This window comes from Saccostrea echinata, unplaced genomic scaffold (genome assembly GCF_033153115.1).
Source record: "Saccostrea echinata isolate AGI-Se365-2 ecotype Australia unplaced genomic scaffold, CSIRO_AGI_Sech_v1 ptg000054l, whole genome shotgun sequence".
In the NCBI taxonomy this organism is placed as follows: Eukaryota; Metazoa; Mollusca; class Bivalvia; order Ostreida; family Ostreidae; genus Saccostrea; species Saccostrea echinata.
In genome coordinates, this window is record NW_026889803.1 from 48,067,571 (window position 1) to 48,094,110 (window position 26,540).

General features: G+C 32.2%; 1 protein-coding gene across 1 annotated transcript; it reads left to right on the plus strand.

Moving 5' to 3' along the window:
- Positions 1-2,389: 2,389 nt before the first annotated feature.
- On the plus strand, positions 2,390-5,028 carry LOC133205274 (transcription factor HES-4-A-like). The gene is made up of 4 exons (XM_061341047.1): positions 2,390-2,513; positions 2,654-2,749; positions 3,486-3,573; positions 3,693-5,028. The coding sequence occupies exons 1-4, from the start codon at positions 2,457-2,459 to the stop codon at positions 4,649-4,651; spliced, it is 1,200 nt and encodes a 399-aa protein (XP_061197031.1). The 5' UTR covers positions 2,390-2,456; the 3' UTR covers positions 4,652-5,028.
- Positions 5,029-26,540: the final 21,512 nt, after the last annotated feature.

Sequence of the window (26,540 nt, forward strand, 5' to 3'; positions counted from 1 at the left end):
TGCATATTCATGTATTGACAAACCAACCTGCATTTAAAATAACCTCGAAGATGCACTTGTAACCGTGATATATAGAATTATATTGAGCATGCTTGAAATCACATAGACTGCAGTTTACATGTACGTAAGAGTATAAAAATGTGTAATAAAACACTCTTATCAACAATAATATTTTTTAAAATAATTTATCTTTACGTACAATACTACAACATTATGTAAGTTCCTGTTTCTCACAGATCTATTCCAAAGTGCAAAACAGGAAAAAGTAAAATAAACAAAACAAGTATTGACAACTAATATGAACATAATTTATTTACTTCATAAATCTAAAAAAAAAATAATATTCATTTTTATCTATTGCCATTTTAGTCTCTACAGAAACATTTTTTATGTAATTGACATCCAAACTCATACTGTGATTCAGTAGCATTCTTCATTTTGCTGGGTTGACTCTGAACACTACGATGGCCGATATGGGCCGGGGCAAAAAGTAACCACGAGTTGTGTTTGATTTGCCGGCAATTCTTAGATGCTGGCAAAAAGTAACCACGAGTTGTGTTTGATTTGCCGGCAATTCTTAGAACCGGGAAATCTTCGTTACATGTAATAGCAATTCTTATATGTAACATTTAATTTAAATGCCAGAGAATATCAAGGTCACAGAAGTCAAGTTAACTTAACAGGGCAAATGGTGTGGGGAAAAAAACCCAGAATACTGAGAGAAGTGAAGGGGGAAACCGCATATAGGCATTGTTTAAGGGGTTTCCAGACGCGTGCACTCCAGATAAAAGTATAATATCTTTTAAAATTCATACCAACACATATTTTATTTGATCTTCAATAGTTGTGTTAATTTTTTTTGATAACAAATCTAGTGTTCCCTCAAATACTTAATGAACGCTGTACACGCTGCCTGCTGATTGACGGCCCAGCTACATGAAGTCAATTGATTAGATGTTTAAAAAAAATTGTCTGGTTCATAAACTACCAAACTACCATAAACACTTGTGAGGATGATCATGAAAGTACAGAAAATATCTGAATTTGTATTGTCCGTTTTTATCTAGGCTCCACCATATCCTAAGCAAAAATTATGAAAAACCATTTAATGAGGATGAAGAGCAGTTTACACTTGTAGATTTGCGTAGGACCGATATACATTACACAAGAAATGTTTTATTTTCCTATATACAGTGAACGTAACCCAGACTAATGTTGAAAAAGCCCCCGATCCATACCCCCATCACCCGTTATAGACTTCTTGTAATTTTCGGGGAGGCTGCTTTGTAGCCAGTTAAATATCTTGACTTCGCTTTGATATGAAACTGCCTTGTTGAACATCGTTTTTGGTTTTTTGTTTTTGTCAAACTGTTTGCCCAATTAAGATAACTTGATTTCTGAAACCTCTATATCCTCTGGCAATTTAATTAAATATTTTAAATAAGAATTGACGGTATCTAAGATTTGCCGGCATCTAAGAATTGCCGGCAAATCAAACACAACTCGTGGTTACTTTTTGCCAGCATCTAAGAATTGCCGGCAAATCGAACACAACTCGTGATTACTTTTTGTCCGGCCCATATCGGCCATCGTAGAACACAACTATCTTCTTGGATATCTTTACCTTGTCCGTAAATTGCAGTGAATCTTCTCATTCTGTGTAAGACGTTATCTTAAACCGAATACATAAAGCTGTAAGTTTATACAATATGTAATAATTTTCAAATAATTTATCTGAGCATATTTTAATTTGAAATGAATCAATGAACTTTTTATAGGCATAAACTTTACCAATGATATAACAGCTATGGCCTTATTCCAATGCATTGCTGTCCTGGCACGACAAATAGAGTATGTTTCACTTTGAAATTTAAAAAAGTTGAAAACTAAGTGCAGAAATAATAGTACTTTTGTATTCATGTAGCAAGGATCTCGCCACGCTTACGACTGACATTTTCACTGTGCGCCAGTATACGTCTCTAGGTTTGTTTGCCTTCAATCTGTAGTCACCGAGGCGTACGCCTTTTTATGGTCCCAATATATCAAGTGCCGAATAAGTGTATGTTTTGGCGTTTCTCACGCTCTCCTGTTGCCCCTTGGTTTATTATCTACTGATATCATACAGGTGAAAACGCAACTCAGGTAATCTTGTCGCTGGTAAAAGAGGCGGGGTTTTCCCACAGTCCCATACCTGGTCGGTCGCGTGCCAAGCGTTTCACCTGATGTTTCAGTGACACTTCACTAAAAATACCTTTACACACACGCCAAGAAATTCCGTCGCACGAGCCAATCACCACTTTCTTTACCTACTGAAGGCAGGACTATATTGAGAATGACAAATAAGAAGATTCATAATGTTAAGGTTTCCCACGAGTCCTAGCATGCGCAAATTTTCTTAAAAGTGACACTTTCAAGGAAAAGTACTAAAGCGAACGGGCGTTCTCTGGTCTGAAATAATGGAGAGTCCAGAAAAGAATTCCGATGTATCGTCCACTGCATCAGAAACTCGAAAAGTAAGGAGATTTTTATAGTTTAAAAGTTTAAATTAAAGAAATCTTTACTTTGTATCGTTTTTAAAAACACAATTGGCTGTTTTTGATCTTAAAAAATAGATAGGGTAGATTTAACAATCAAATCTTACTTGTTTTCGCAGAATTCGAAACCAGTGATGGAGAAGAAAAGAAGAGCACGAATAAATGCTAGTTTGGCTGAATTAAAGTCCCTGCTGTTGGACGTCATGAAAGCTGAGGTAGAAATTAACTTCCATATGGAACATTTTCATGTGATATCGATCACATTTTTTTAATATCAGAAGGAAATAAACAAAAAATTGATTTAATTTTACATTTTATTAGGTGTTTAAAACATTTTTGTCGTGTCTTCCTCCAAAGATTGATAATTATTTTAATTATTTCAAGTTTGTCAAAATATTTTTGTCTTCTGAAATTAAAAGCAGAGGGTTGTACGATTTCACATTTTCGAATGTTTTTAAGTTTAAAAAAAAATGAAAAATTGGAAAACATTTCATTAGGTCGTCTTTAAAAACTTTCCCACGATCTTGATGTTTACCTGAGTGTCATCTCGCGCGACGTTCCGCTAGCTGTAATAGCTACAGGCTCTTCTGTTTCACTCCACCTGATAAAGAAAAAAATCAACGCTCTCCACAGTCGTCCGGAAAGAAAAACTTCTACGTATTTAGAATTTAGATGAAACAAGCACAAATCCTCTTGTTTGTAAAACATGTGATTATCGTTGGATTTTTTTCATTAATTATCTTAGAATATTAAACATGTTTGTTTCTATGTTGTAATAAAGACACTTTATTTGTTCGATTACAATGTGTTCAGTGTTTACAGTAAGGTATAGATTAGTATCTTAACAACAGTTTGTAGATATTTATCATATTCTTACAGTTATGTCAGTATCAATTATTTCTTTTTCTTAATATTAGAAGAATTTCATTTTCTCCCTTTTTAATAAAATAGGGTACTCGTCAAAATAAAATGGAGAAAGCTGATATCTTGGAAATGACAGTTCGCCACCTACGACAATTACAAAGACAACAATTTTCTGGTGAGATTCAAATATTGTCAATTCAACAAAAAATTAAATTATTAATTACTTTGATATCGCTCCATCATTATTATCATAATTAATTAATTAAATTACTAATTAATTTATTTTTTATGAAGCTCTGAGTGCTACAGACCCTGCCGTGATAAATAAATACCGACTTGGCTTTAATGAGTGTGCAAGTGAAGTTAGCAAATATCTTGCAAACATGGATGGACTAAATACAGATTTCCGAGCCCGACTATTGAATCACCTTGCAAATATAACAACGAACACTGAGCAACCGGAAGAAACCAAGGAACCGAAATCTCCCCCTCTAACAAAAATTTCGCACCAAGGCCCATATCCTAAAGTTAATTCAAACGCTGCTCAATCAAATCCAGGACACGTTTTAAAGGTGAACGGAAATGTTACTATGTCGTCTAATGTATCAGCAGAAGTCCTACGAAATGTAAAAAGTTTGGAGGTAAATGGGAACATTACAGCACACAAATCAGAAAACGTGATATGTAGTGAACAAAATATTCCTTCGAAGATAATTCAAGGAGTTCACACCATTCCAACTCAAATGTCCTCAGGAGACGTTGCTTTTATCATTCCTGCAGCCAATATGGTACAGTATGGAACAATACCAAACTATGTAATCCCTGTCTTACAACCTCAGGGTGGCTTTCAGATCAGCCATTCTTCAAACAGTGTGATACAAACTCATCAAACAGTACCTATTGCTTACTCAGGGGGGATAACCACATCTCATGGTGTCCTTCCGTCATTTCTTCAAAATACAACTTTTGTTAACTCTTCTCCAAACACGGTAGGTCTGCCAGTAAGCTTAGTTTCATCCGGAAATGGAATTGCTGTTCAGCAACATGAACCACAATTCACAGCGTTTCCTGTTACTAATGCCAGAACACAGGTCACCCACAGTCCAAAGATTGATGTGCTTTCTGACAATAATAATACCAAGATAACAAATGAAGGCTCACTTTTAAAGGCTACGGGAGTTGTTCCCCCTCTCGAATCTCGTTTTACTCATGGACTTGAGGATAAAACAGACCCAATGTGGCGACCTTGGTAAAATATAGGTCATACAATTCAAACTTTTGTGTAACAAAATTTCCATTCTCTATACTTTTATTGTGACTTTGACAATTTTACGATTACTGTATTAAAATACATAAATATGCATGCTATGTAATTCTTCATTATGTTTTACTTCAGTGTTTACTCGAAAAATACTTTTTTTTATAAAAGAGTGCTTCATACTGTACATCGATTGTGTATTAGACTAGGGAATTGTTTTACTAGCTATTCCTGATGCATTGCTGTGATATAGAGTGCTTGAGTGTTTAGTGCTACGAATATAGTCATTTTACAAAACTTTTTTTTTTTCTTTTGAATGGCGATTAAAAGTGTACGTTCGAATGCATTCAATAAAACATGTTAGAACATTTACTTAATGTATTGTAAACGAATTTCGCTAACAAAATTAAAATTTCGATCGGAAAGAAAATGACATGTAAAAGAGAGACTTTTGTGGCATTTTACATTTTATACTATCTGGTACAGATAAATAAATTCACAGCTTGCCACAAGTTGTAGTAATAAAACAATACAAAACTAGATAGAAACATGAAAACAAAATTAAAACGATGTCGGAGACGAGCTCTTTTTATACCACCGGTTCCTTTTAAAGGGCAATACCATTGTGAAATTCAATGTAACATGACATCAATTACTTCTGAGGGAAAGGTACAAGAAAATTCCATATGTGAGATTTATAGAAATGCGTTACTCGTCTTCGCAGTAATTGTCAGCTGTGTGCTTTTTGTCGAAAAGAATTTACACGTAGATGAAGGTCTGTAATTTGAATCTTTGGATTTAAATGAATTCTTTCATACCCATATCGGCTTGTGATTTAAAACAGCAGATATAGAATAGGAATGTAAAAAATCAAGTGTCAATTTTGACAAATATAGCACCTCTTTCTGTAAAATATATGAAGGAGTCAAGTGCTATCAGCAATCCTGATAAATATCTCCATGGCGTGTACACGTCTCCTTTACTTGGAAATACATATTTTCTCTGTCAAATTCCCAAAGCTAACAAGGGACTTACTGAACGAATTAGAAACCAGGGGTATTCCTCTGAACACCGAATGAAAGGTTTCCAAGAGAAAGGGAGAATTTGGATTTTAATAATATCACCATTTGTACGCAAAAGAAGAAGCTTAACATATCCTGTCCTATTTCCCAAAGTAGTGTTTTTGCAAGATATGTCAATGTTTGCATATAATTAATATAATGTTCATAATAAAATGTCAAAAATGTATATTTAAAAAATCAGAGTGGTCGAAAACAGAGGTTAATTGGTTATGTCGTAATACATCTTCTTCATAAGTTTTCATTTTCATAATGACAAACTGTTATGACTAATGACAATCCTCCAGATTATAAATCTACATTATATATATATATATATATATATATATATATATATATATATATATATATATATATATATATATATATATATATATATATATATATATATATATATATATATATATATATTTCTTATAACTAATTTTGCAACTAAAGTCTCGATCCAAAGTCTGTCCAATACCGTGTAGGTTGTGATATGAATGTTGCATATCCCTCATCCAATCACACAGAGAGGGAAAGAGAGTGGAAAGGGGAAAAGTTATTTGTTGTACCAAAGTTGTCCATGCATAAAATATAGCTATACTATTCTCACAAAACATGAATATAGAAGAATAATAGATCTAAAAAGACGTTACTGTGATATTTAACTTTTCCCACCGATCAGATTGATGTACTTTTCTATCATGGCCCTTACACAAGAGAATATTCTATACGCAGTGATGCTAATGTCTGATAACTTTCATACAGAATTAAACTACAATTACATAGATCGTTAACGCCAAAAGTTATCTGATCACTGTTTTATTCCATTATTACCTTTAGACCTACTTAATATGTAATGGCAACTCTTTTAGGGCGACGTTCTTGTGAGAAACCCGCACCTTAATTTCCAAGCTTATCTAGTAAGAATGAATACATGAATACGTAAAATATAAAGAGAAACGACGACATCGTAATTATTTTTCGATTTAATATCAGGGTATGATCTACGTTGTGGCAGTTCCATTTTAAGTCATTAAAAACAAAATGCAGACTTCGAGCTTCGTCAAATATTCAACATTAAATGAATGGGACTGGAAGGTTTAAAGGTTAGTCACAGAATGGATGATCGTCAGAATTTTGCCATATTACCACAATCTTATCCAACATAAGGGTTCAGGACAGGTATGATGGGACAGGTACATGTACTTTAATGGTCATTCATTTAAAAGCATTTTTTACAACAATAATGTAAATGGGACTTCATACCGTTCCCCTATAAAATGTTACAAAAATAATCACTTAAAAAAAATTAGTAATATACAAATGATAGTGAAACTAAATATTGGTTTTTGAAAATTGATATGACTGGATTTTATACTCTTTATAGTCATATTTGATTAATAACTTATAACCCTGAAATAACTCCCTAAACCTTTGTTTCATTTTTGACGTATCCTTTTGTGCGATACTGTTTCCTATGGAAGCCTATTAGTGCCACGTATCTTTATAAGTTGGTAATTCCAACTTTAAAGTTTGATTGATTGATTGAATGTTGTTTTACGTCCCATTCGAGTATTTTTTCACTCATATAGAGACGTCACCATTTACCGGTGAAGGACTTCAAATTTAGAACTTTACTCGGAACTTAGGGCCATTGAGCAATGAGGTTTCTTTCTCGTGCCAACGCCTGCCGTGACACGGGGCCTCGGTTTTTAAGGTCTCACCCGCAGCTTTCACTTCAAAGTGCCGAGCGCTTGGCGAAGGAACAGTTGCAACCTTTTTTTTTTTTATCGAATTAGGTCAGTCGCGGCCGTGATTCGAACACACGACCTTCCGATCATGGAGCAAGCTCTCTACCGACTGAGCTACCGGTGACGGCTCTTTTAAGTTGGAGAAGCCAACTTTAAGATTTAAAGTTTAATTAAAAGTGGTAATTCCAACATTACAGTTAGTAGTTCCAACTTTAAAGCTGGCTTTTCCAACTTTACAGATGGTACTTCCAACATTGAAGTTGGAAATTTCAATTCTAAAGTTGGCTTTTTCAACTTTAAAGTTGACTTTCCCAACTTTAAAATTGGTAATTCGATCAACTTTAATCTTGGCTTTTCTAACTTTAAGTTGAGCTTTACTAGCCCTTTTCCATAGCCTTTTCCTTTGTTTTGAATTATGGTCAACTTTATTAATGCAGGCATAATACACTGAAACAAATTGGTGAGATATTAATCTGTGTCAATTATTTTTTACCTTGACCTTCCCTATGACCTTACATTAAATTCCCAACTTGAAAAGCCCCTATATTTCTTTTAGTTCATCTAAATATATAATTTAATAGAGAATAACCTTAAACAAATTCGTTCATAAAAGGATTTCAACCAAACCTATTTAAGAGATCAACCATATATTTTGATTTGCATAAGAGAATAAGCTAAAACGAATGAGACCATTATTAGGTGTTTGATAGGATGAATCAACACTATGCATGTGTGTCTTGCTTCAAATACAACAGAACTAAATTTATTAATTCTCTATATAAAACACAGTGAAATAATTCCTTCTTCCATCCTAATCTCATAAGTAAATCGTTTCTTTCCATTATAATTACATGTATAAAAGGGCAACACGACTCTAACTACAATGTATCTGAATATTACGCATAAAGCCGAAAAAAGAAGGAAAAGCTAAGATTAAAGTTGAAAACGCTAATATTAAAGTTGAAATAACCAACTTTAAAGTCGGAAAAGCCAATATTAAATCTGGAAAAGCCAAGATTAATTAAAATAGGAATTACCAACTTTAAAGTTGGAAAAGCCAAGATTAAAGTTGGAATTACCAACTTTAAAGTTTAAAAAGCCAACTTTACAGTTGGAATTACCAACTTATGAAAATATTACGTGGTACTAATACGCTTCTGTAGTTTCCTGCCACTTTGAATATGTCCAAATTGTCTGTTACTTAATACTTCATTTTAGATTTAGAAATTACATAAACAATCGCCAGATTCATTATATTTCATTCCAAAATTAAATTATGGTCATTCAAGAAAACTTACCAATATCAACTGGCCTCCCTTCACATAATTTTGGATGCTTTCTTTGAAAATTCAATCAATAATTGGAAATTTTATTAAATATATGTATGGAACTTTCGTCTGACTTTTTTTTTTACTGAAAATGAGGACGGGGCATTTTTATCCTCCCCTTTTTCCTTTTTTAGGGGGGGGGGCATGTTATAGACCAAGATGATTTGACTTTTCTGCAAAGTAATAACACTCTCAGGAGCCACAATAACCGTATATACTGGCCCATAGGTCGGGTGTGTTGGAGTTAAATTTTGTTCCAAAACTCTATGTCTAACTTACAAGAATGTAAATGTATAAGGAGTCTAGAAACATTGTTTCTCTCTCTCTCTCTCTCTCTCTCTCTCTCTCTCTCTCTCTTTAATTGAGGAGAAAATATAGTGATTTTGTAACAACTTTAACGATAATCGTTTGTAAAGGGCTTAGCTCAATTTTAAGATTCTTTAATTCAAGGAAATGAAGATTTAAGGTTACCTTATGCTAAAAGACTAGTTTTTACAAATTTGAAAGATACTATTTTTCTTTAAATTTTTACTAAAATATCAAATATTGATGTCACACCCCAAAACATGCTTTGAATTTGAAACATGGTCAATACAATAGAAAATTGATCTGAAATTGCAAATAGATTCTGGCTAAAAAAAGTTGTACTGACTAATAAGCAAGCGGGTCAATAACAAGATATTAAAAATACAACTGACTTATAGGCGAACTGACTAATTATGTGAATATATACGGGGTTTGTGACGTATTGTGTTTCTAATCAGTAGGCAAGACAATACATTTAACTCAGATAATACATTTTACATCAGAAGCTAACACACGCTTGGAAGGTATATGCAATTGGTTTTTAGCTCGTTTTCGCTCCTTTTGGCTGTTCGTCTGCTCAACTTTGTAATTTACTTGTACAATTATAATTTAACTTTAATATTCGCACTAAGGTGCTCTTGCCAAAATCGTGCAATTTGTGACCTTGGATCATGGATATTTTACGAAGGTCGAGATTAACCATTGTCCTTGTGGTTAAAATGCTACACAAACCATACTTCAAGTTGATTCTTCTCATGATTTTATTTTTTTTCTTGCAACTTTGCAGTGTCATGATTTCTTTTTATGGATATATATATATAAAAGGTCAGAATTCTTGTGCTCTTAAGCTAATTTTTCATCCTTGAAGCCATGAATCAAAATAACTACAAAATTCTTTCAATTTCTGTCCTAGTTTCTTCAAACTGCAATGCCCTGACTAAACATTAATACAACTCTTGTTCCAAAATGAATCAATTCCATTTCATTTATACAATCAGACAAATAACCGAATGCTTCTTCTTACAGTTGGAATTGGTTAAGTATGTTGTGCTCTCAAGTCAAGATCATTGAAATATCTAGAAGAAAACGTGAATTATTGTCTGATCCACATTCTTAAAGGATGACTGCACTTAAGGACATGCGGAATTTGCGACAAAGTAAACTTTCAAAACAAGCATTTTTCTTTTCATTGCAAGAATGGTCAACATCCAATCTACAACTTTATGTAGTTACGTTTAATAAAAGTGTGTATTTACGAAGTTCAAATCTGTTTTCAAAGGCAGGGGTCATCACAATTTCTTGAATCTCCGTTTGATAATGAGGACGCCCACTTTTTTACTGACTTTATACATAGTCAGCGCATGTTTGTCTATTGTTCTACGTTTAACAGTAGTTGTATATTTGCATAAATAATAATGTGTTAAAAGGAGATTAATAGACAAACATGCGCTCATGATTAAAAAGAGAAAAAACTGCTTCTTCTTACATTCGCTCTCTGTGTTGTAACCAAGGATTGTGACATGTTGAATATTATAATTCACCACGTGATTTCTTACTTCAGGTAACTTTGTGAATACTAAATTCCGTCACGTGACTTGTAAAGGTAGCATGTTTTGTGTTAACTAGGACACTGTGTTCGAACACGTTAAGTCATCTGGCATTGATATAAAATCTGCTTTAATTACATTGACGTGCTCATATTGTTAATTTCGTTTTGAAACCTTTGTCAGAAGTGTATTTGTGCCATACAGAATGGAGAGGGAGACTGGAAAGAGTGATCACGTTCTTTTTTTTCAAACATGTCATTGTTATTTATCAAGTCTAATTTTAGACCCATTCTTACAATGTTAGCTCCACCTCTCATGCATAGCTAATGTTCAATCAAGGGCAGGTAAGTGTAAATTCACTATATTTGGAAAGCAGTAAGGACAAAAAACATTGAATCATTTTATTGTATCACAGTCTAAAATCATTTTAAGATTTAAATGTGGTTCCAAATTGACAGTATTCTTTCATAAACACACAAAAGTGAGATAAGGTTTAGATATAAAAGCAAGAGAAGTAACCGAAAAAGACCCAAAAACAGGCGTTAAGTGCAGTCATCCTTTAGAATAGAAATTTTTGTTTTACACAAAAAGTTTTTTTCTGCATATTCCAGAATTTCAGCTTTATTTCCAGGTTAAATATGTGTCCAAAATCTCTATATTAAATGAATGATGATGGTAGTGAGAATGTTCTATTTGACGAGAGACTTTTCAGCTTCTTTCAAAATTATTCCGAAGATATCCACCTATTCTATCTTGTATGCCTTTTATAATTCGACATTTGAATTTTAAATGATCATAAAATGTTTGCTGGTTACTTGAATCTTTCACTATTGTACTATATTTTTGAACTTATTGGATTAGGCTCCTTTGGAAAGTGCATATGAGAAAACAAACAGTTTTCTTTGTTATTAGACTCCAGCATAAAATAAGCTATGATTTGGTTTACTTTAAAAAACGAGTTATTTTTTAACCACAGTGCAAACTATGAATGGTTTTTTTCATATTCACAAATTTTTATAAAACTTCTCGAGAATCGTTGACATTTTCTTCTACTTTGTATTCAATCAAATAGACTTTTCTTGATCATTAAAATTGTTCTTGACATTTGTTGCAGCAAAATCGTAGTTCTGTTTAGATATTCAAAAAGCATCAACATAAACCTCGCTTTTTTCTGACCATTCCTGTTTGATGTTGTGATAAACAAAGAGACAATGTGGTCATTTGGAGGGCAGAAGGTGTCCCCATGTGTCCTGAGTCAGGGGGCGATGTGACCCGACATGGCTCTATATTCTGGACTCTGGTCAGCAGGTCCGATATATCTCTAGATGTGGTCATCTGGCAGGATTTGATTGATTTTATTTTTGCCAGGTGTATGATGAATATTCATGGAATACGGCGCGTATTGTGAAAGGAATGCAAAAGGAATTCATGATGACTGAATTGTGTGATATGGAGTTACTAGACTAAAAAAATATATAGTAATTATATAATACAATGTGTCTCTAAATGATATATTCTATACTTAGTAACAATATGTGACAATATAAAACCAACCAACTGAAATACTGTCATCAAAATTGATATTTCTTGTAAAGTGGTATTGGGCTTGATATTTAAGGCAACTTTAAACAAACTGCTGAAAGAATAAATATCATTTTTGTTTGAAATCTTCATGAATAAACTTAATTTGTGAATCAACTAGGATCTGATATGGAAAAAATGTATTATACATATTTGATGCAAAACCGATTAGACGAAGCATACATATGATAATCGTTTAATTGAAAAATAACACAAAATTACAACAAAAAAAAGTTTGGAACCCAAGGGATTCAAAAGGTGAGGGCAGTTTCGAACACGTGGCACAATTTACATTTATGACAACTTTTTACTTTTTATGGTCCTAATGGTTGTCTACTTTTCATTTTAATGAGACAACTGGCCTTTTTCTTTGCAATGATTAGTAGTTCTCCAAACATAAGGTCGACAGTCAGGAGCTTTCTCGCCAAGATTAATGATATTTTTGAAAATCTTGATGTACATAATTATGTTATTTTAGCAGGCAGTGGGCATTAAAACAGTTGACACGCTGACCTGTCTGAAAAATGCAAGATGGTGGCTCTTTGCGGGTAGATGAAAGTCGGGAGAAAGTGTCCTTTGTTCGTTGTATGACTTGTGAAGGTCATGTTCCGTTCCCCTGTAATAGAATCCTTGCCAGACACTCTTTTCCAGCGTGGGAACGTATGTATGTTGGTATCGGGATTCAGATTTAAACAAAGATACCTGGCAATTCTGCCGTAAAAGATATTATTACCTTATAATACGGATGTTTTAAATTTCTTATACATAGCAATTTAATAGTTTCTTTTGCAATTTCATCTTTTTACTTGGCAACAAGATATCCGATGGTCCGAGATAAATCTAGGTGGGAGTCTAATCTTTGCTCGTAATTGCTTGATGTGCGCCTGCGAAGATTAACTTAAATTAAAGGTATTTTTGTTTTTACACCTTTGATAATGAGTTTTTTTGGATAAAGTTGCAGGAAAAGGCCAAAGATGCAACATATTTTTGAGGAGTATCTGTTTAGGGGATCTTTTTCCTGACAAGCTCTGGCCTGGTGTTTTAAGTTTCACTTTACAACAAATGGCGACTCTTTTCGTGTCGCTATTGGTATATCAATGTTTAAATCAATAATAATGAAAAATGTGAATTATTTTACACTTTCATTGGAATTTATAGTAAATTTTGATTAAAGAGTAAGGCACAACACGTTAATAAATATTTTTTTAAAATATGCATTTTCCTCCATAGAAGAAACACAGCTGATTTTCTCAAGTGCATTGACATCATATTTATGTTTTGGAAACTTCTTTAATCTCTTTACTGTATTCTTTGACTGAAATAATGATACATATTTTTCAAAGATTGTTCAGCAATTAAAGATAAGTTGCGTAAGACTTAAACTTAGATGACTGCATATTTCTTTTGCTTCAGATTACAGATTGGACGTAATTTGTGGTCTTCTTGTCAGGTGCGTTGATTTTCCCATGTGAAGCACACCTGGTTGCACACAGATTCTTGTGAGAAGATAGATATAAAGTAAATTTTACCTTTCTGGTATACATATTTAATTAGCCAGGTGCTACTGATCATATTTTTCACAGTCTGTGTCCATATACTATCCGACTGAGAACTGACTGAATTGCGTGAGGCGACTATAAACGTATATTTGGAGAGCAAAATTTGAAAAGTAAAGATTAAGGATATAAAGATGTTCTTCATAAAATATATATATAATTTAATTTTCGTTGTAACGCGTGATTTGAATCGATAAAAAAATTAGTTTATATCGTATAACCTGTGTTGCCTACCTCACAATGACTTACGTCAAAAACATATCAATCCGCTTACGTTACATTTAAAATATGTACAATTCGAAGGTATTTTTGACCGAGAAATTGTCTTATTTTCTACACTTAATGATGGAAAGTTGAATTATAAGGAATGAATTTAATAACTACCCAAGTTATACTGGTATAACTGGGTGAGAACAGTTAATGCTTCTTTATAAACCGCTTCTTCGCGTTTATAAAGGTAAACACTGTTTCACAGTCCAAACCTGGATTCCATGAGTGCAAAGCACGAGTGAAAATATATAAAATCCTGTCTCACTAGTGAAATAAATTCCAAAAACAACTACGAAATAATGAATTTTCTGTTTATTACATTTTCTTTAATTTTCCCTTTGCCTGTTTTTGCGCAACGCAGTGTCGTACGCTGTAACGTCATAGCTAAGTGATTTGAAATCGTAGAATTTGGAGGAATTTTGGAAGTTTTAGTCTTTGTCAATTAAGATGGTTCATTTACTTTCGCTATCATAACAGGCTAGAGAATATTTTTTCATAACACTCTTCCTTGAGGGAAGGAATATCGAGTTTTGTCGTACTTTTTATATTTTTTTCACAGTGTGAAAATATCACTTCCAAATATACCAGTTTTATTCAATAAACAAAATACAGTATTATACCGTTGAAACTGAAATTCTTTCATTCGTTATGTGTAAAGAACATCTTAATTCACGTCTTCGGTTTGACTTTAAAAAATCCAAATTAATATGAAAAGATTAACTGACTAAATGATTTTTTTTTTTAAATACAAAATGAATTCATGACAGAACTTTAGAAGAAATGAATTTCTTTATGCATGCAGGGTTTAAATAAGATTACATTGATTAACCTTTCCGTCTATAACGGATGCATTGAAAAAAAGAGGTGACAATTCTTTTGACGCAAAATAATTAACAATAAAATTAATCTTCAGTCCAAATATTGACTTGTTGAACTAAAAAATCTGTGCATGAAGTGTATGGACATTTTCATACAAGAAGATAAAACTGATGATTGAATTTAACAAATCGAAAGGGTGGGAAAATCAAACACGGACTGAATGTTCAATATTATCGCGGAAACTTTAAATCAACATATCAAGAGCGAGAACGGGGTAGGGGTGTTTACACAACGTTCATAAGATGTTATCAGAGTTCCGTAATCTCTGAACAAACCCCACGTCCTCTCTGCCACAATGTTGGAAGAGACTTCACCATTTCACAGTCAAATAAATAACACATACCAAAGCACCATTTTGAGAGTTTGTTGGGCACTTAATATATGGTAAAACCCCTAGAAGGATACTAAAGATACTGTTTTGCATTTTTTTCATTTTAAGCATATATCAAGAACGTCAATATATAAACTTGCGGGGTGATGGTAAGCGAGAATAAATTAACATAAAAAATATATTACATTATGGACTTGATTTCCTTTCGTACATGTATGACTTTTTCCCAAGAGCATGTAAAGAATTGGAATTTTAGAATGAGACTTCTAAAATTAAATATTATGAAGATTAAAATTGTAATATCTGTATTCTCATCATTGCAACATGGAATTAACTTTAAGGTGGCTAATTAATTTTAGTCAACATTTTGGCTAGAAATATACTCGCACATACTTACCTAGATCTTATTTGTCTCCCTGGAAGATATTCCCAATTTTTTATAAAATGTGTTAGTATTTTTTTTAGGGAGGGTTAGTCTTCTTTAAATCAATGCCCTTTATATATGTACAAGAAAATTACGCCGTGAATTCTTAGATTTATCTTTTAAGATAAAAAGAATTCCAAAATTTAAAGAGAAATTTTTAAATGACATAATGTGAAGAAAAAATTTTGTGGTTTCCTTACAAAAAGAAAAATGTATTTAGTTAAATTTTTTCCAATCTCCGTGTTAAGAAACATTAAAAATGCACTCGAAATATTTTTCTTCAAAATATGTTATTTGACTGTTAATACACGCCATTCAATTCGGGTTATAATTAGAACAATCCTAGTTATCAATTAACAACTAAATTGATTGCGTCGTAGCAGATTCTGTAAAATCTCTATGATGTCAGATAATAACAAAGCAACATTAAAAACATGTATCCTCTATTTCTTGTGTTTACGTTTTACAAACATTCTTTCAAACAATTCTAATTCTTTTGCCATAAATTCATCCATTTACTGTCTTTTTTTCTGCCTACTTACAAGATACATCTACAGTGTCTCAAACATATTTTTTGATCATCCGCTTTCTTTTACTTGTCCCTCAACCATACAGCTAATAGGTCTTATCAAAAAAGGAACAAACTCAAAGGAAGTTTTTTTGTTCTTGGTGTGATTTATTATTTCAATTAATTGTTTATTATTTGATGTACAATAGAATTGTCTGAGTTCTCTTCATTCGTCTTCAGGCGTTGACTAATGTCAAGGAACTACCTCACCGAGACTAATTTATGTATATCAATTTGGAACCAGCCCTCGTAGGCCGTGGGAAAGTGGTTTTGTTTCACTTCTTCTGCTACTTGTGGTTAAAAGTTTAATAAGTAAAAATATAAATCAAGACATTTCTTATTACAATTACCATTTCAAATCAACTTCCATGAAGGAATAAAAGTTAGTGTGACATCTTCAGAATACGTTTTTATTAGAATTTAATGTTAAATCTTTGCATGCAAAGTCCTTAAACAAACGAGAGTTTCTAAACGAAGTGCTTTCTATTGTGTGGAAGGGACGGCTTGTTGAGGTTTTTGAATGCCTTTGCTTTCAAAAAAAGAAAATAATCGACCAACTTCATGAAAGTTATCAAATCCTTTGATGTAAACAAGAAAACAAACAAGTTCAATTCACATTTGTGAATACATTCTATTATATGTATTAACAAGGCACGTGTGTTAAGGTTTTTAGCTTGGTGGTCAAAGTTTGGCCACACGCCAAACATTCCCCTTTGTCCGTCTTTCCGTATGACAGCTTTTTAAAATACACTTCCTGTCAATCAACAATTCTTTTGGTACCGCCCCTGTCCTTCCTGACAACACGCGACAGGCAATGACCATTTTTTCAAGCGTACTAACTTTGTGTAATATATTATCTCAGCATAATTTCGCCCTGTCATGAAAATGGCCTTTTGCGTCCTTCTGTCCGTCTTCAAACTTCTACGTACTTTCAAAGAAACTGTTCAAAATATTTTTATGAAATTCATAAACTGATGCATGTGCATATTGGTGAGAGCTATTCAACTGTATCAAAATGTGTTGACCTTGTTCTTCCATATAACCTATACCTCACTTCCTTATTTTTCATTTTTTAAGATAGGTAGACGGATCATTTCGTAGCCAAATTCAGTATAAAAACAAAGGCCTAACAATTGCTGTGAAACACGTACATCAACCAAAATACGATCCAATGATTGGTTATATTTGCTAACACCGTCATATAACGTTTTACAGTTTACGAAATGCTGACTTTAAACGAGGTTGTTGAAATCCTTGGAAAATTAACTTTTCTGTCTTCTGTCAGTGGCCTGTATCGGTTTAAGAATTGATCGTACTCGGAGCATGCTCTTGGGTATGGAGCAAGAAGGGAGATGTAAACACCCTATGAAGGCGATAGCAGAATATTACTACATAAATAAAATTGACGATGGAAAAGCTGAAATCATCTCGTTTGTCATAGAATCTAGTTTTTAGATGTCCCTTATCGTCTATAATCAGTAAAGCATCCAAATATGAAATAGATTGGCAGACTCTGTGATGTCTTATTTCAAGTTCACTTGGATATATCGAGTTGACATATGAATGGAGGTAACTATTGTTAATTGATAATACGTCGTCGATATATCTAAATGTTGCATTGAAAGCCATATCAAGGCAAGTTTTTTTTCTTTTACTCATGCAGAAGTATTTGACTAAATTCTCCTTTATATGAATATAATAAAAGTTGGGCTAATAAAGGAGCACAATTAGTGCCCATAGATATTCCAACAGTTTGTTGGAAGATCTGGTTTCCGAAGACTACAGAAATGTTGTCAATGAGGAACTCCAGCATCTCTGTTTAATATCAACTTCAGAGTACTTGTAGAATCAGAGTGATTTTTAACAAGTAATTTTGTTGACGACTAATCACAAGATAATTATTCCTTCGTGGGTCTCTCGGATGGGACGGCCCCGTGTCACAGAGGGCGCTGGCACTATTGAGATCCCTTGTTGCTCAACAGAAGACATCTATGTACTAAAGGTATAAATTCTGTATATGAAAACAAATGACAAATATTCATTATACTTCACGATTAGCTCAGACAGAACAAGCAAGGCATCATTTTTTTCATGTTTTTAATACAAATGTACCTTCGGTTGGGCAGTTATATATATAAACATATCATAATTTCACGTCACAAATTATACACTCAAGCTATTGGTTTTGTTTTTAAAAGTTTCTTATTAGTAGTTTTGAAGAGAGATATGAAAGTTAACATCAATAACCAATCAAAAAATTACAATTCATTAACGGTTTCACAAGTTTATTGTCATGGAAGCAAAATTTGTAATAGTAAGTTTTCTATTGTTAAATTGCATTTCTAAGGGGGGGGGGTTGCCATCAGAATTAGAAACCCCCAAAAATGATATAGATTGGGTTATTACAAATTGTTGAGGTCAAGATCTAGTAAATTATATTTTACCGAATGTCTATTTTGTTCTAAGTCCATTATGACGTCGCAATTAATATAAACTTATTTTCCCCGCACTCCAATGTTATAATTGAATTACATTATTTATTAAATGAAGCATTTTAATGGCATTCGATTAGAAATCATATGAAAAGTACATGCAATTCCGATACCATATTCAATTGAATATTTTTTAAAGAAGAGGCCAAGAACATTTAAATGACCATTTCTGAAAGACCGTGCTTACATTTTCTTTTTCTGATATGATTTTTTTAAAAAAAAACTATTTTCTTACACTTCTCAAGGAAAATGACAGTTTAAAAATATTCTATAGTTGTGATCCCCCAAAATTATGCCCCGATACATCTTATTTCAGCAAGTTTTATAGTTAAAAGGCAAGAATGTACAATGTATTTTCAAATTTGAGAAATGTGTAGGCACCCTTCATTTCCTAGATCTTTAATTAAGGCTTAAATCTACATACAAAGTCATGTTGTTCTATCAGGACTATAAAAATGAGAAATGGAGATAAATTGTCCAGATTAGCCGTCTTCTAATAAGTCAGGAATTTGAGAGAGGGTGAAGACAAACCGATCGTCCATCTATCACTAGAGGGTATTGATCACAATCCATTCTTTTGATTTTATAAATCACCAAATCGAATTACTGACATTCTAAGAATTTTTGAAAAGTATATTCATGAAACGTGTATTCCCAATCCAGTTTTTTTTTTCATTGTGCCTATAAACATGTAAGCAGTAGTTTAAAAAGTGTTTCAGGTATAATTAATATTTTTAAGGATGTGCAGAGATTGTTCGTTTCCATATAACAAAATATCAAACAATTAACCCTTCGATGTTTTCTAGGATAACGATAATGTAGATTTCCTGGTAGTGAGTATGTTTCAATGTCAGATTCTTCTGCGTATTATATATCATTTTTGTATATAAATTGAAAACCTTAAAGTCTGGATCTAGAACTGAATAAAAATGGTCAATTTTCTATGAATGACAGTTACAAAAACTTCAAAAGGTAAATTTAGACTATGATCAATAAATTTCTAATTTTCTTTTCTGATGACCAGAAAAAGGAAAGCAGGTGCTTTCATATATATTCAAAAGAACTACAAAAATGGACCATACGGAATAAGTTGATATTTCATTGAGATCTAATTTGCTCATTTAAAAAGTGAATTTCTTTTTCGTTTCAGAGGACCGTTGTATTTTAATAAACTGAAATATCAAAGCGTATTTTACAATATGGGGTCATCATTCTCTTGTTATCACAATGGCATTCTTCTTTATGTGACAGCCAAAAATGTGCACAGTGGCATAAATTATTTTTTCATTTTTAAATTTATTACTCAGAAATGGTCAGTTCTTTGCTGCCAAACTAACGTCAAAGGATAAAATTACACCCCTTAAGTTGACGAGGATGTCATTGCATGACCATTGAATGATCACTGAAATTTTATGAAACATTTACTGAAAGGTTACTGAATGGTCAATTATAATAGAAACACTGAAAGATCACAAAAAGACCAATGAAATATAATTGAAATGTATCCACTGAATTGTCATGGAACTGAATAACTTGCAAGGTAGGTACTTGCAATTCATCTCTTGCAAGGTAGGTACTTGCAATTCATCACCATTCAATTTTTGAGTGGTCGCTGGATGCAACCTTTTCGTTTTAACAGAAAAATTGTTTCTTCTTATCCGTGCATGTATTTTGCTTTTATGCTTCTTCACAAATTAGAATAAGAAGACAAACATGCAGTGTAGCTTTTTCTCTCAATTCTTTCTAAACTGGAGTAGTAGGGTACATATATCATACAATAATATTGTAAGCGATCACAATAAATCATAAGGATGGGAATTTACGATGTATTAAATCACATTTTTACATTTGAACATCCATTTGCCCATGAATATCTGGGTTTATATTTTGAAAGGAAAAGATGCAAAGAATTTCAAGGTGTGACAGTATATATTTTGTTGATTAACTTTTACAGGCCATACTTTCAAAGATTGACTTTAGTATAGTCTTGATTTGGTATAATACACATTTAAGTTTTTAAAAAAAACACATGATAGACAGACATGAGAAGCAAAGTTAGTGAATCAAGAAATGGGAAAAATGTGCAATTAATTTCAAAATACTTATACCATCTGAACAGCTTTTGCAGTATAGTTTATATGTTGAGTGGATTTCGTAAAGCGTTAATAAGTACATGGTAATAGAAGTAATATTAGTTTATGTTCCTTTATCTTTCCTTTTTAGGAAGACTTTTGGCAACAAAATAGTTAATCGACGAAGTTTTAGTAATGTCGTTTTAAATTTCTTTGATTAAAATGATAGTTTCAAATAACTATGTTTGATTACCTGAAACTGCCAGTGATAAAACAAAATTCGCTATGTCTTAAGATTTCTAATATTTAAACTTAAACAAAGGTAAGGACGTTTCTTATATCTCTGAAATAATACATAACAAAATGTTTTTATTCATTTTGTTTAATTCTAACGACCTCTGACAAATACATAGAATGGTAACTGATTTGCTCCTGTTTTGCAGAGATCAAAAGAAATTAGAATTTCTGTACCTTTCCCTAAGGTATCTGAATATTTTCGCTTCATTCCCCTATCTCTTGTTTGTTAGTCATTTAAAGTCCTAATATATCAAATGGTTGAGTCGGTGCATGTTTTTATACTTTCTCACGCTCTCCTGTTGCCCCTTTGGTTTATCATCTACTGATATCATGCAGGTGAAAACGTAGCTCAGGTAATCTTGTGGCTTTGTAAAAGGGGCGGGGTTTTCCCACAGTCTCATAACTGGTAGGTCGCGTGCCAAGCGGTTTACCTGACGTTTGGTGACGCATCGAAATAAATACCTTCACACACACGACAAGAAAACATTCCGTTTAACGAACCAATGAACTTATTTGTAACTGATTAGGGCAGGTCCTCTGTATGTGAATGACAACAAATACAAGTTCAATGATTGAAAAAATGATTCCAAGGAACAGATGAACACAGCTTAGAATTCTGTTGGTGACTGCTTTTTTTTCTCGTTTGAGTTTCTGTTTATTTGACACTTCCTTGCTTTCCTCAACAATGTACAATAAAAGGATAAAAATGTTTATAAAAGATAATCATTTTTAAAAAAGTTATTAAATTTCAAAAACAAGAAAAAGAAAAGAAAGATGAAGCATAGCTTAAAGTTAAGACTACAAACATTTTTATGGTAATAATTTCGAATAAGCTATCTTTCAACAATCATTGCAGATGGTATGGGTTTTTTTCTTTTCCTTTCTTAAGCAACAATCCTTAAGTGTACGTTTAGAATGTTCTTGTCTTTTTTTATGTAATGATGTGCAGTTTATCTCCCATAGTACGACAAACAACAAAAAAAAAAAAAAAAAAAAAAAAAAAAATGACAGAGTTACTAGTTTGAAAAAGATCTCTGATATGAATGGTTGTCTATATATGATGTTTATATCAATACATAATGTATTTTAATTATATTTGTTAAAAAAAACTATAAAATTCATGACTGTGCTGCAACTTAAACAAAATCAAACTACATAAACTCAAAACACGTAAACTCTTTAGGTCAATAATCTTAAGACACAGTTTGGATAACTTGGAAATTAAAAATAAAGAAAAATTGGTCCGAAAAATATCCTACTATCACGAACAAAAGACGTTTATTTACAGCATTAAAAAGTTCCCACTAACAGACACGGTTGTGTTGACTAGGTCCTTAAGAATTTAAACCCTGTCGGCGATCCCTTGGGATGTCTCTGCTAAGTGCTAATTGAAAACCGAGATTCACACAGTTTCGCTTTTTTATGACTTGGAAAATTAATTTTGTTAGAAAAGAACCATAGTTTCACACGATAGGAGATGTCTCCAAGTTAGATAAAAATTGTGTTTCATTGAACCCTTGTTAAAATTTCGTAGATAATTGTCAAATTCTCTTATGTTTCACAAGATCGAATCTTTGCTAGACAAAATTCTAATTCCAGTTTTTTACATCTCCACTGACACTGTGATTTTGTATTGTGTTGTATAATGAGGAAATTTAGATTAAAATCAAGTAATTTGGTTTATATTGTGAAATTCTGACATACTTTAAGGCAGAATCAGAATAATATTCGCAAATAATTACATCTATGACACGCCACCGATCCGCTAAATTATTTTAATTTTATTTTTGAAATATTTCAGTGATTTTTGAATAAAATATTTGCAATATACGGAACATTTGATTTTTATGAAGTGAACTTTTTATTAGTATTTAAAAGTTTATCAGAACTTACATGCACGTAGTTCCTACAAATCTGTCAAGAACGTAAAGAAGATATCTTGTAGAATTGTTTGAAATAAAGGAAATGAGCTATGATGCGAATTAAGAGTATTAAATAGTTTTAAAATGAGCAAGGAACATATTCAGTTGTCATACTTGAAGTGTGCCATGTATTTTCACCTTTATTTGGTATTATGTCTCCTAATTGATTCGATACGCAAGAGCAAGAACAATCAATTTCTACACCGAGATAGGCTACTGACAACTAAGTTGATGTTACAAGAATATATCTTCCTTAAAGTTCAACATTTTGTAAATTCTGTGGACGACACAATGACCTCATTTGCAAATACAACCTATCGTTACATTGATTGTTTACAAATATTTGAAACATAAATTGTAAGGTCAGTTCAAAATAAAAAATACCTTGGTGTCCCCTAATAGCTAGCTAGCTAGCTAGCTAGATAGATAGATAGATAGATAGATAGATAGATAGATAGATAGATAGATGAAATACCAATGATTATGAAAATTAGGGTTTTCTTGAACAGATCACTATAAGGTCGATTGACTGGAAATATTTCCATGTTTAATTTAAAACTGACCTGTAGAACGAAAGGGTTTTTTTTTTCATTTCTATGTCATATTTTTATATGCCTTATTGGCACTTCAATGAAAATCAGATAACATTGCATTTCAACATTATTCCTTTACTTGCATATTTAAAAGTCAGAATAGAATTCATTTCAATTTAAAACATTTATAAGTGTCTCGGGTGTAATCCTTTAATCTTTGGTGATCTTTGGAGCACGTGTTGACATTGGGTGAAGTGTCACATTTTTTAAACCTGAATTAGACTCGTACAATGCATTGAGAGAAACACATATTGTGATATTGGAAATTCAATATATAATGATAACCGTTCAGTCTTTATATGTCTTAGCGAGCACCTGTTTCTTTCTAACTATTTATTATTGAACATTGAAACATTCTGACAACATAATTAGTCTAACTTACAAATATTCTAAATTGGAGAAGAAACCCAATCCACGCTCTTTGTCTTCGTTTCATAAGAAGCTGTCTAACAAAAATGTTTAATATCTACAAAATTCAGATTGAAAATTAATCAACTCAAATGAAAGTTAATCAGTTAAGAATGAAATTGATTGATAACGATATCTAATTATCTTAACACCACTAGAGTCATCTACAAATCTAACTTGATTAATTATTTGAAATTTGAGAAATAATTTTGGAAATGTTTTCATTTCATTACAGATTTCTTTTGACAGAAGCAATTTTCTTATGTCTTCACACTCACTCTGTTCAATGTATAGCATTTTCAAATTTCCATCAGAATTTAATTCAATAACGCAATAGACATTTAAGCACAACTGAGCTTTAAGACGTTACTTGAAATGAAAGTTTATTGAAAGTTAATGCTATATTTTAGCTATAAAACAGATCCTTTTGGTTTTTAAACTTATCCACTTTTCGTGCTTGTAGACGTTTTTCTATTTCATTGATGTGAAGATGAATAACCTTTAAATGAAAGCATTTTGTTTGAACGTTTCTTTATGTATTACCAGTAGAACAAAAAATACAGTTAGGTTACCACGATGGATAGAGTAAAACAGAATGAATTCAAACATATTTGTCGTAAAGATCATTTGCCTGTCATGTGCTTTTCTGTTGGTATTTTTTCTGATTTCATTATACTTAATAATTTTGGAGGTAAATCTCCCTCTCTCTCTCTCTCTCTAAAAAAAAACATTAGCAAAGTGATATTTTAAGTAGCTTGTAATATTTGACAAATCACAAAATATTGTTAGTTAGTACGATTTCGTTCTTAACAATACATAAAACGGGGTACATACAATACTTGAATCCAGATTGGTTTGGGGGGGGGGGGGTTGAGTGTTTTCAATTTCACTTCGTTTGCGGACACTGTTTCTCTTGTGGGTAACAGTAAAATTTTTATTACCGGGAGAAATGCTAATGATTTAATTTGATTTCAGTTATCATTATGAAATTAGTGTCTTTCGATTATTAGTTTAGTTAAACGAAAAGGATATTCATATCTTTTTTTCAAAATCAATAATTCAGAGCAAGTCTTAATTTTTCATACCGAACCCAAGTTTTCTCCAGAGAGTAGGTTCACGCACAGATTAAAACAGAATGATAGAAGGATCATTGTCAACAATTTTGTTCTGTCAATCCTTGGATTTTCCTCATGACAAACTTTGCCGAGTCTTGTTATTATGATATTTAAAAAAAGCCTTTTAAACATATGTCTCCAAAGTAATCACTATTGCTTAACATAAAGTTATACATGATTAAGAGGAAGGATTTTTCAAAAAGCATGTAAAGGTTAAGCATTTTGAAGATTTAAGCCAGTTCTCTAATTTCAGCTTCAATACCTCATTATGAGATTTAAGAAATTTTAAAGCATTGATGTAAATAAGAGTAGTTTTCCGAAGCAGATGGACATAAAACGACAAATAATTATATACTGTCGATAGCCTCCTTGAGTCTAATCAAATAAAGAAAACATTACACTGTTAGCATAGCATAACATAATTGTACACTACTTACAAATAGCATCATAAGAAATAGTAAAAAATAATAGTAAACATGTTTACTAAAAATAATAGTACAAAAAAAAGTTACTGTTACATAGTATTTAATAAAATCGCTACCCCTTGAAGGAGAGTGCCTCTTTCGCTGTTCTAGAGTAAGGAGATCGATCCTGAAGTTTATTTCAGAAAAGAAAATACTCGTCATTGCTGATTTTTCATTATATTCACCTTGTTTTCTATACTTCTACATGAAAAATGAGCATAATGACTAATTACATTTATTTCAATATCTTGAGAAAATTGTTGGTATTGAAGATTAAAGACGCCCTGGAACAGTTCAAATTATAGGAGAGCATGTCAATTGTCGCACTTTGAACACCCGTATATGTTTGGGTTTTTTTTGTTTTTTCAAAATTATAATATTATTACAAAATCATAAACTTCAAATTTAATGGAAAAAGGGGGAATTAAGCTTAGTGATATCGCTACACCTTTAGCCATATTTGAGATCAAAAGGATTCGTGAGCTTAAGAAAAACATATCTGAAAGTATGAAAAAAAATTGTGTGAGGCAGAATCATCTTTCAGAACGTTTCACCATATGTAAATAAACAGTTAGGTCTTCATCACATTCACACCAGACTTTACTCTTTTCCTTTGAAAGTTTTAATGGACTATTTGTAAAGGTCAAGGAATGTCCATATTTGGATTCTGCGACACTAGAATACAGTCTGGATCTGTAATGATAGATTTTGTAAACCATAGGCTTTTTAAATCGCCACGTTTTCCGGAAGAGAACACTGCTCAAGCAACCCGTTTGTTACCTAAAATACAAATTGCCAAAAAAAATTGACGCAGTTAATATTAGTAATATTCTAAACCACAAAAGGGTCCAGATTTGTATTCCACCATATTTCAAGTTAAGTCCACAATTTGTATTTCTTACATATATACATTGAC

Bases quoted from the DNA above. Each gene is read 5' to 3' on its own strand.
- LOC133205274 (XM_061341047.1), top strand. From the start codon at position 2,457: ATGGAGAGTCCAGAAAAGAATTCCGATGTATCGTCCACTGCATCAGAA. The intron at 2,750-3,485 runs GTAGAAATTAAC...TTAATAAAATAG, and splicing joins TGGACGTCATGAAAGCTGAG to GGTACTCGTCAAAATAAAAT. The intron at 3,574-3,692 runs GTGAGATTCAAA...TTTTTTATGAAG, and splicing joins ACAAAGACAACAATTTTCTG to CTCTGAGTGCTACAGACCCT.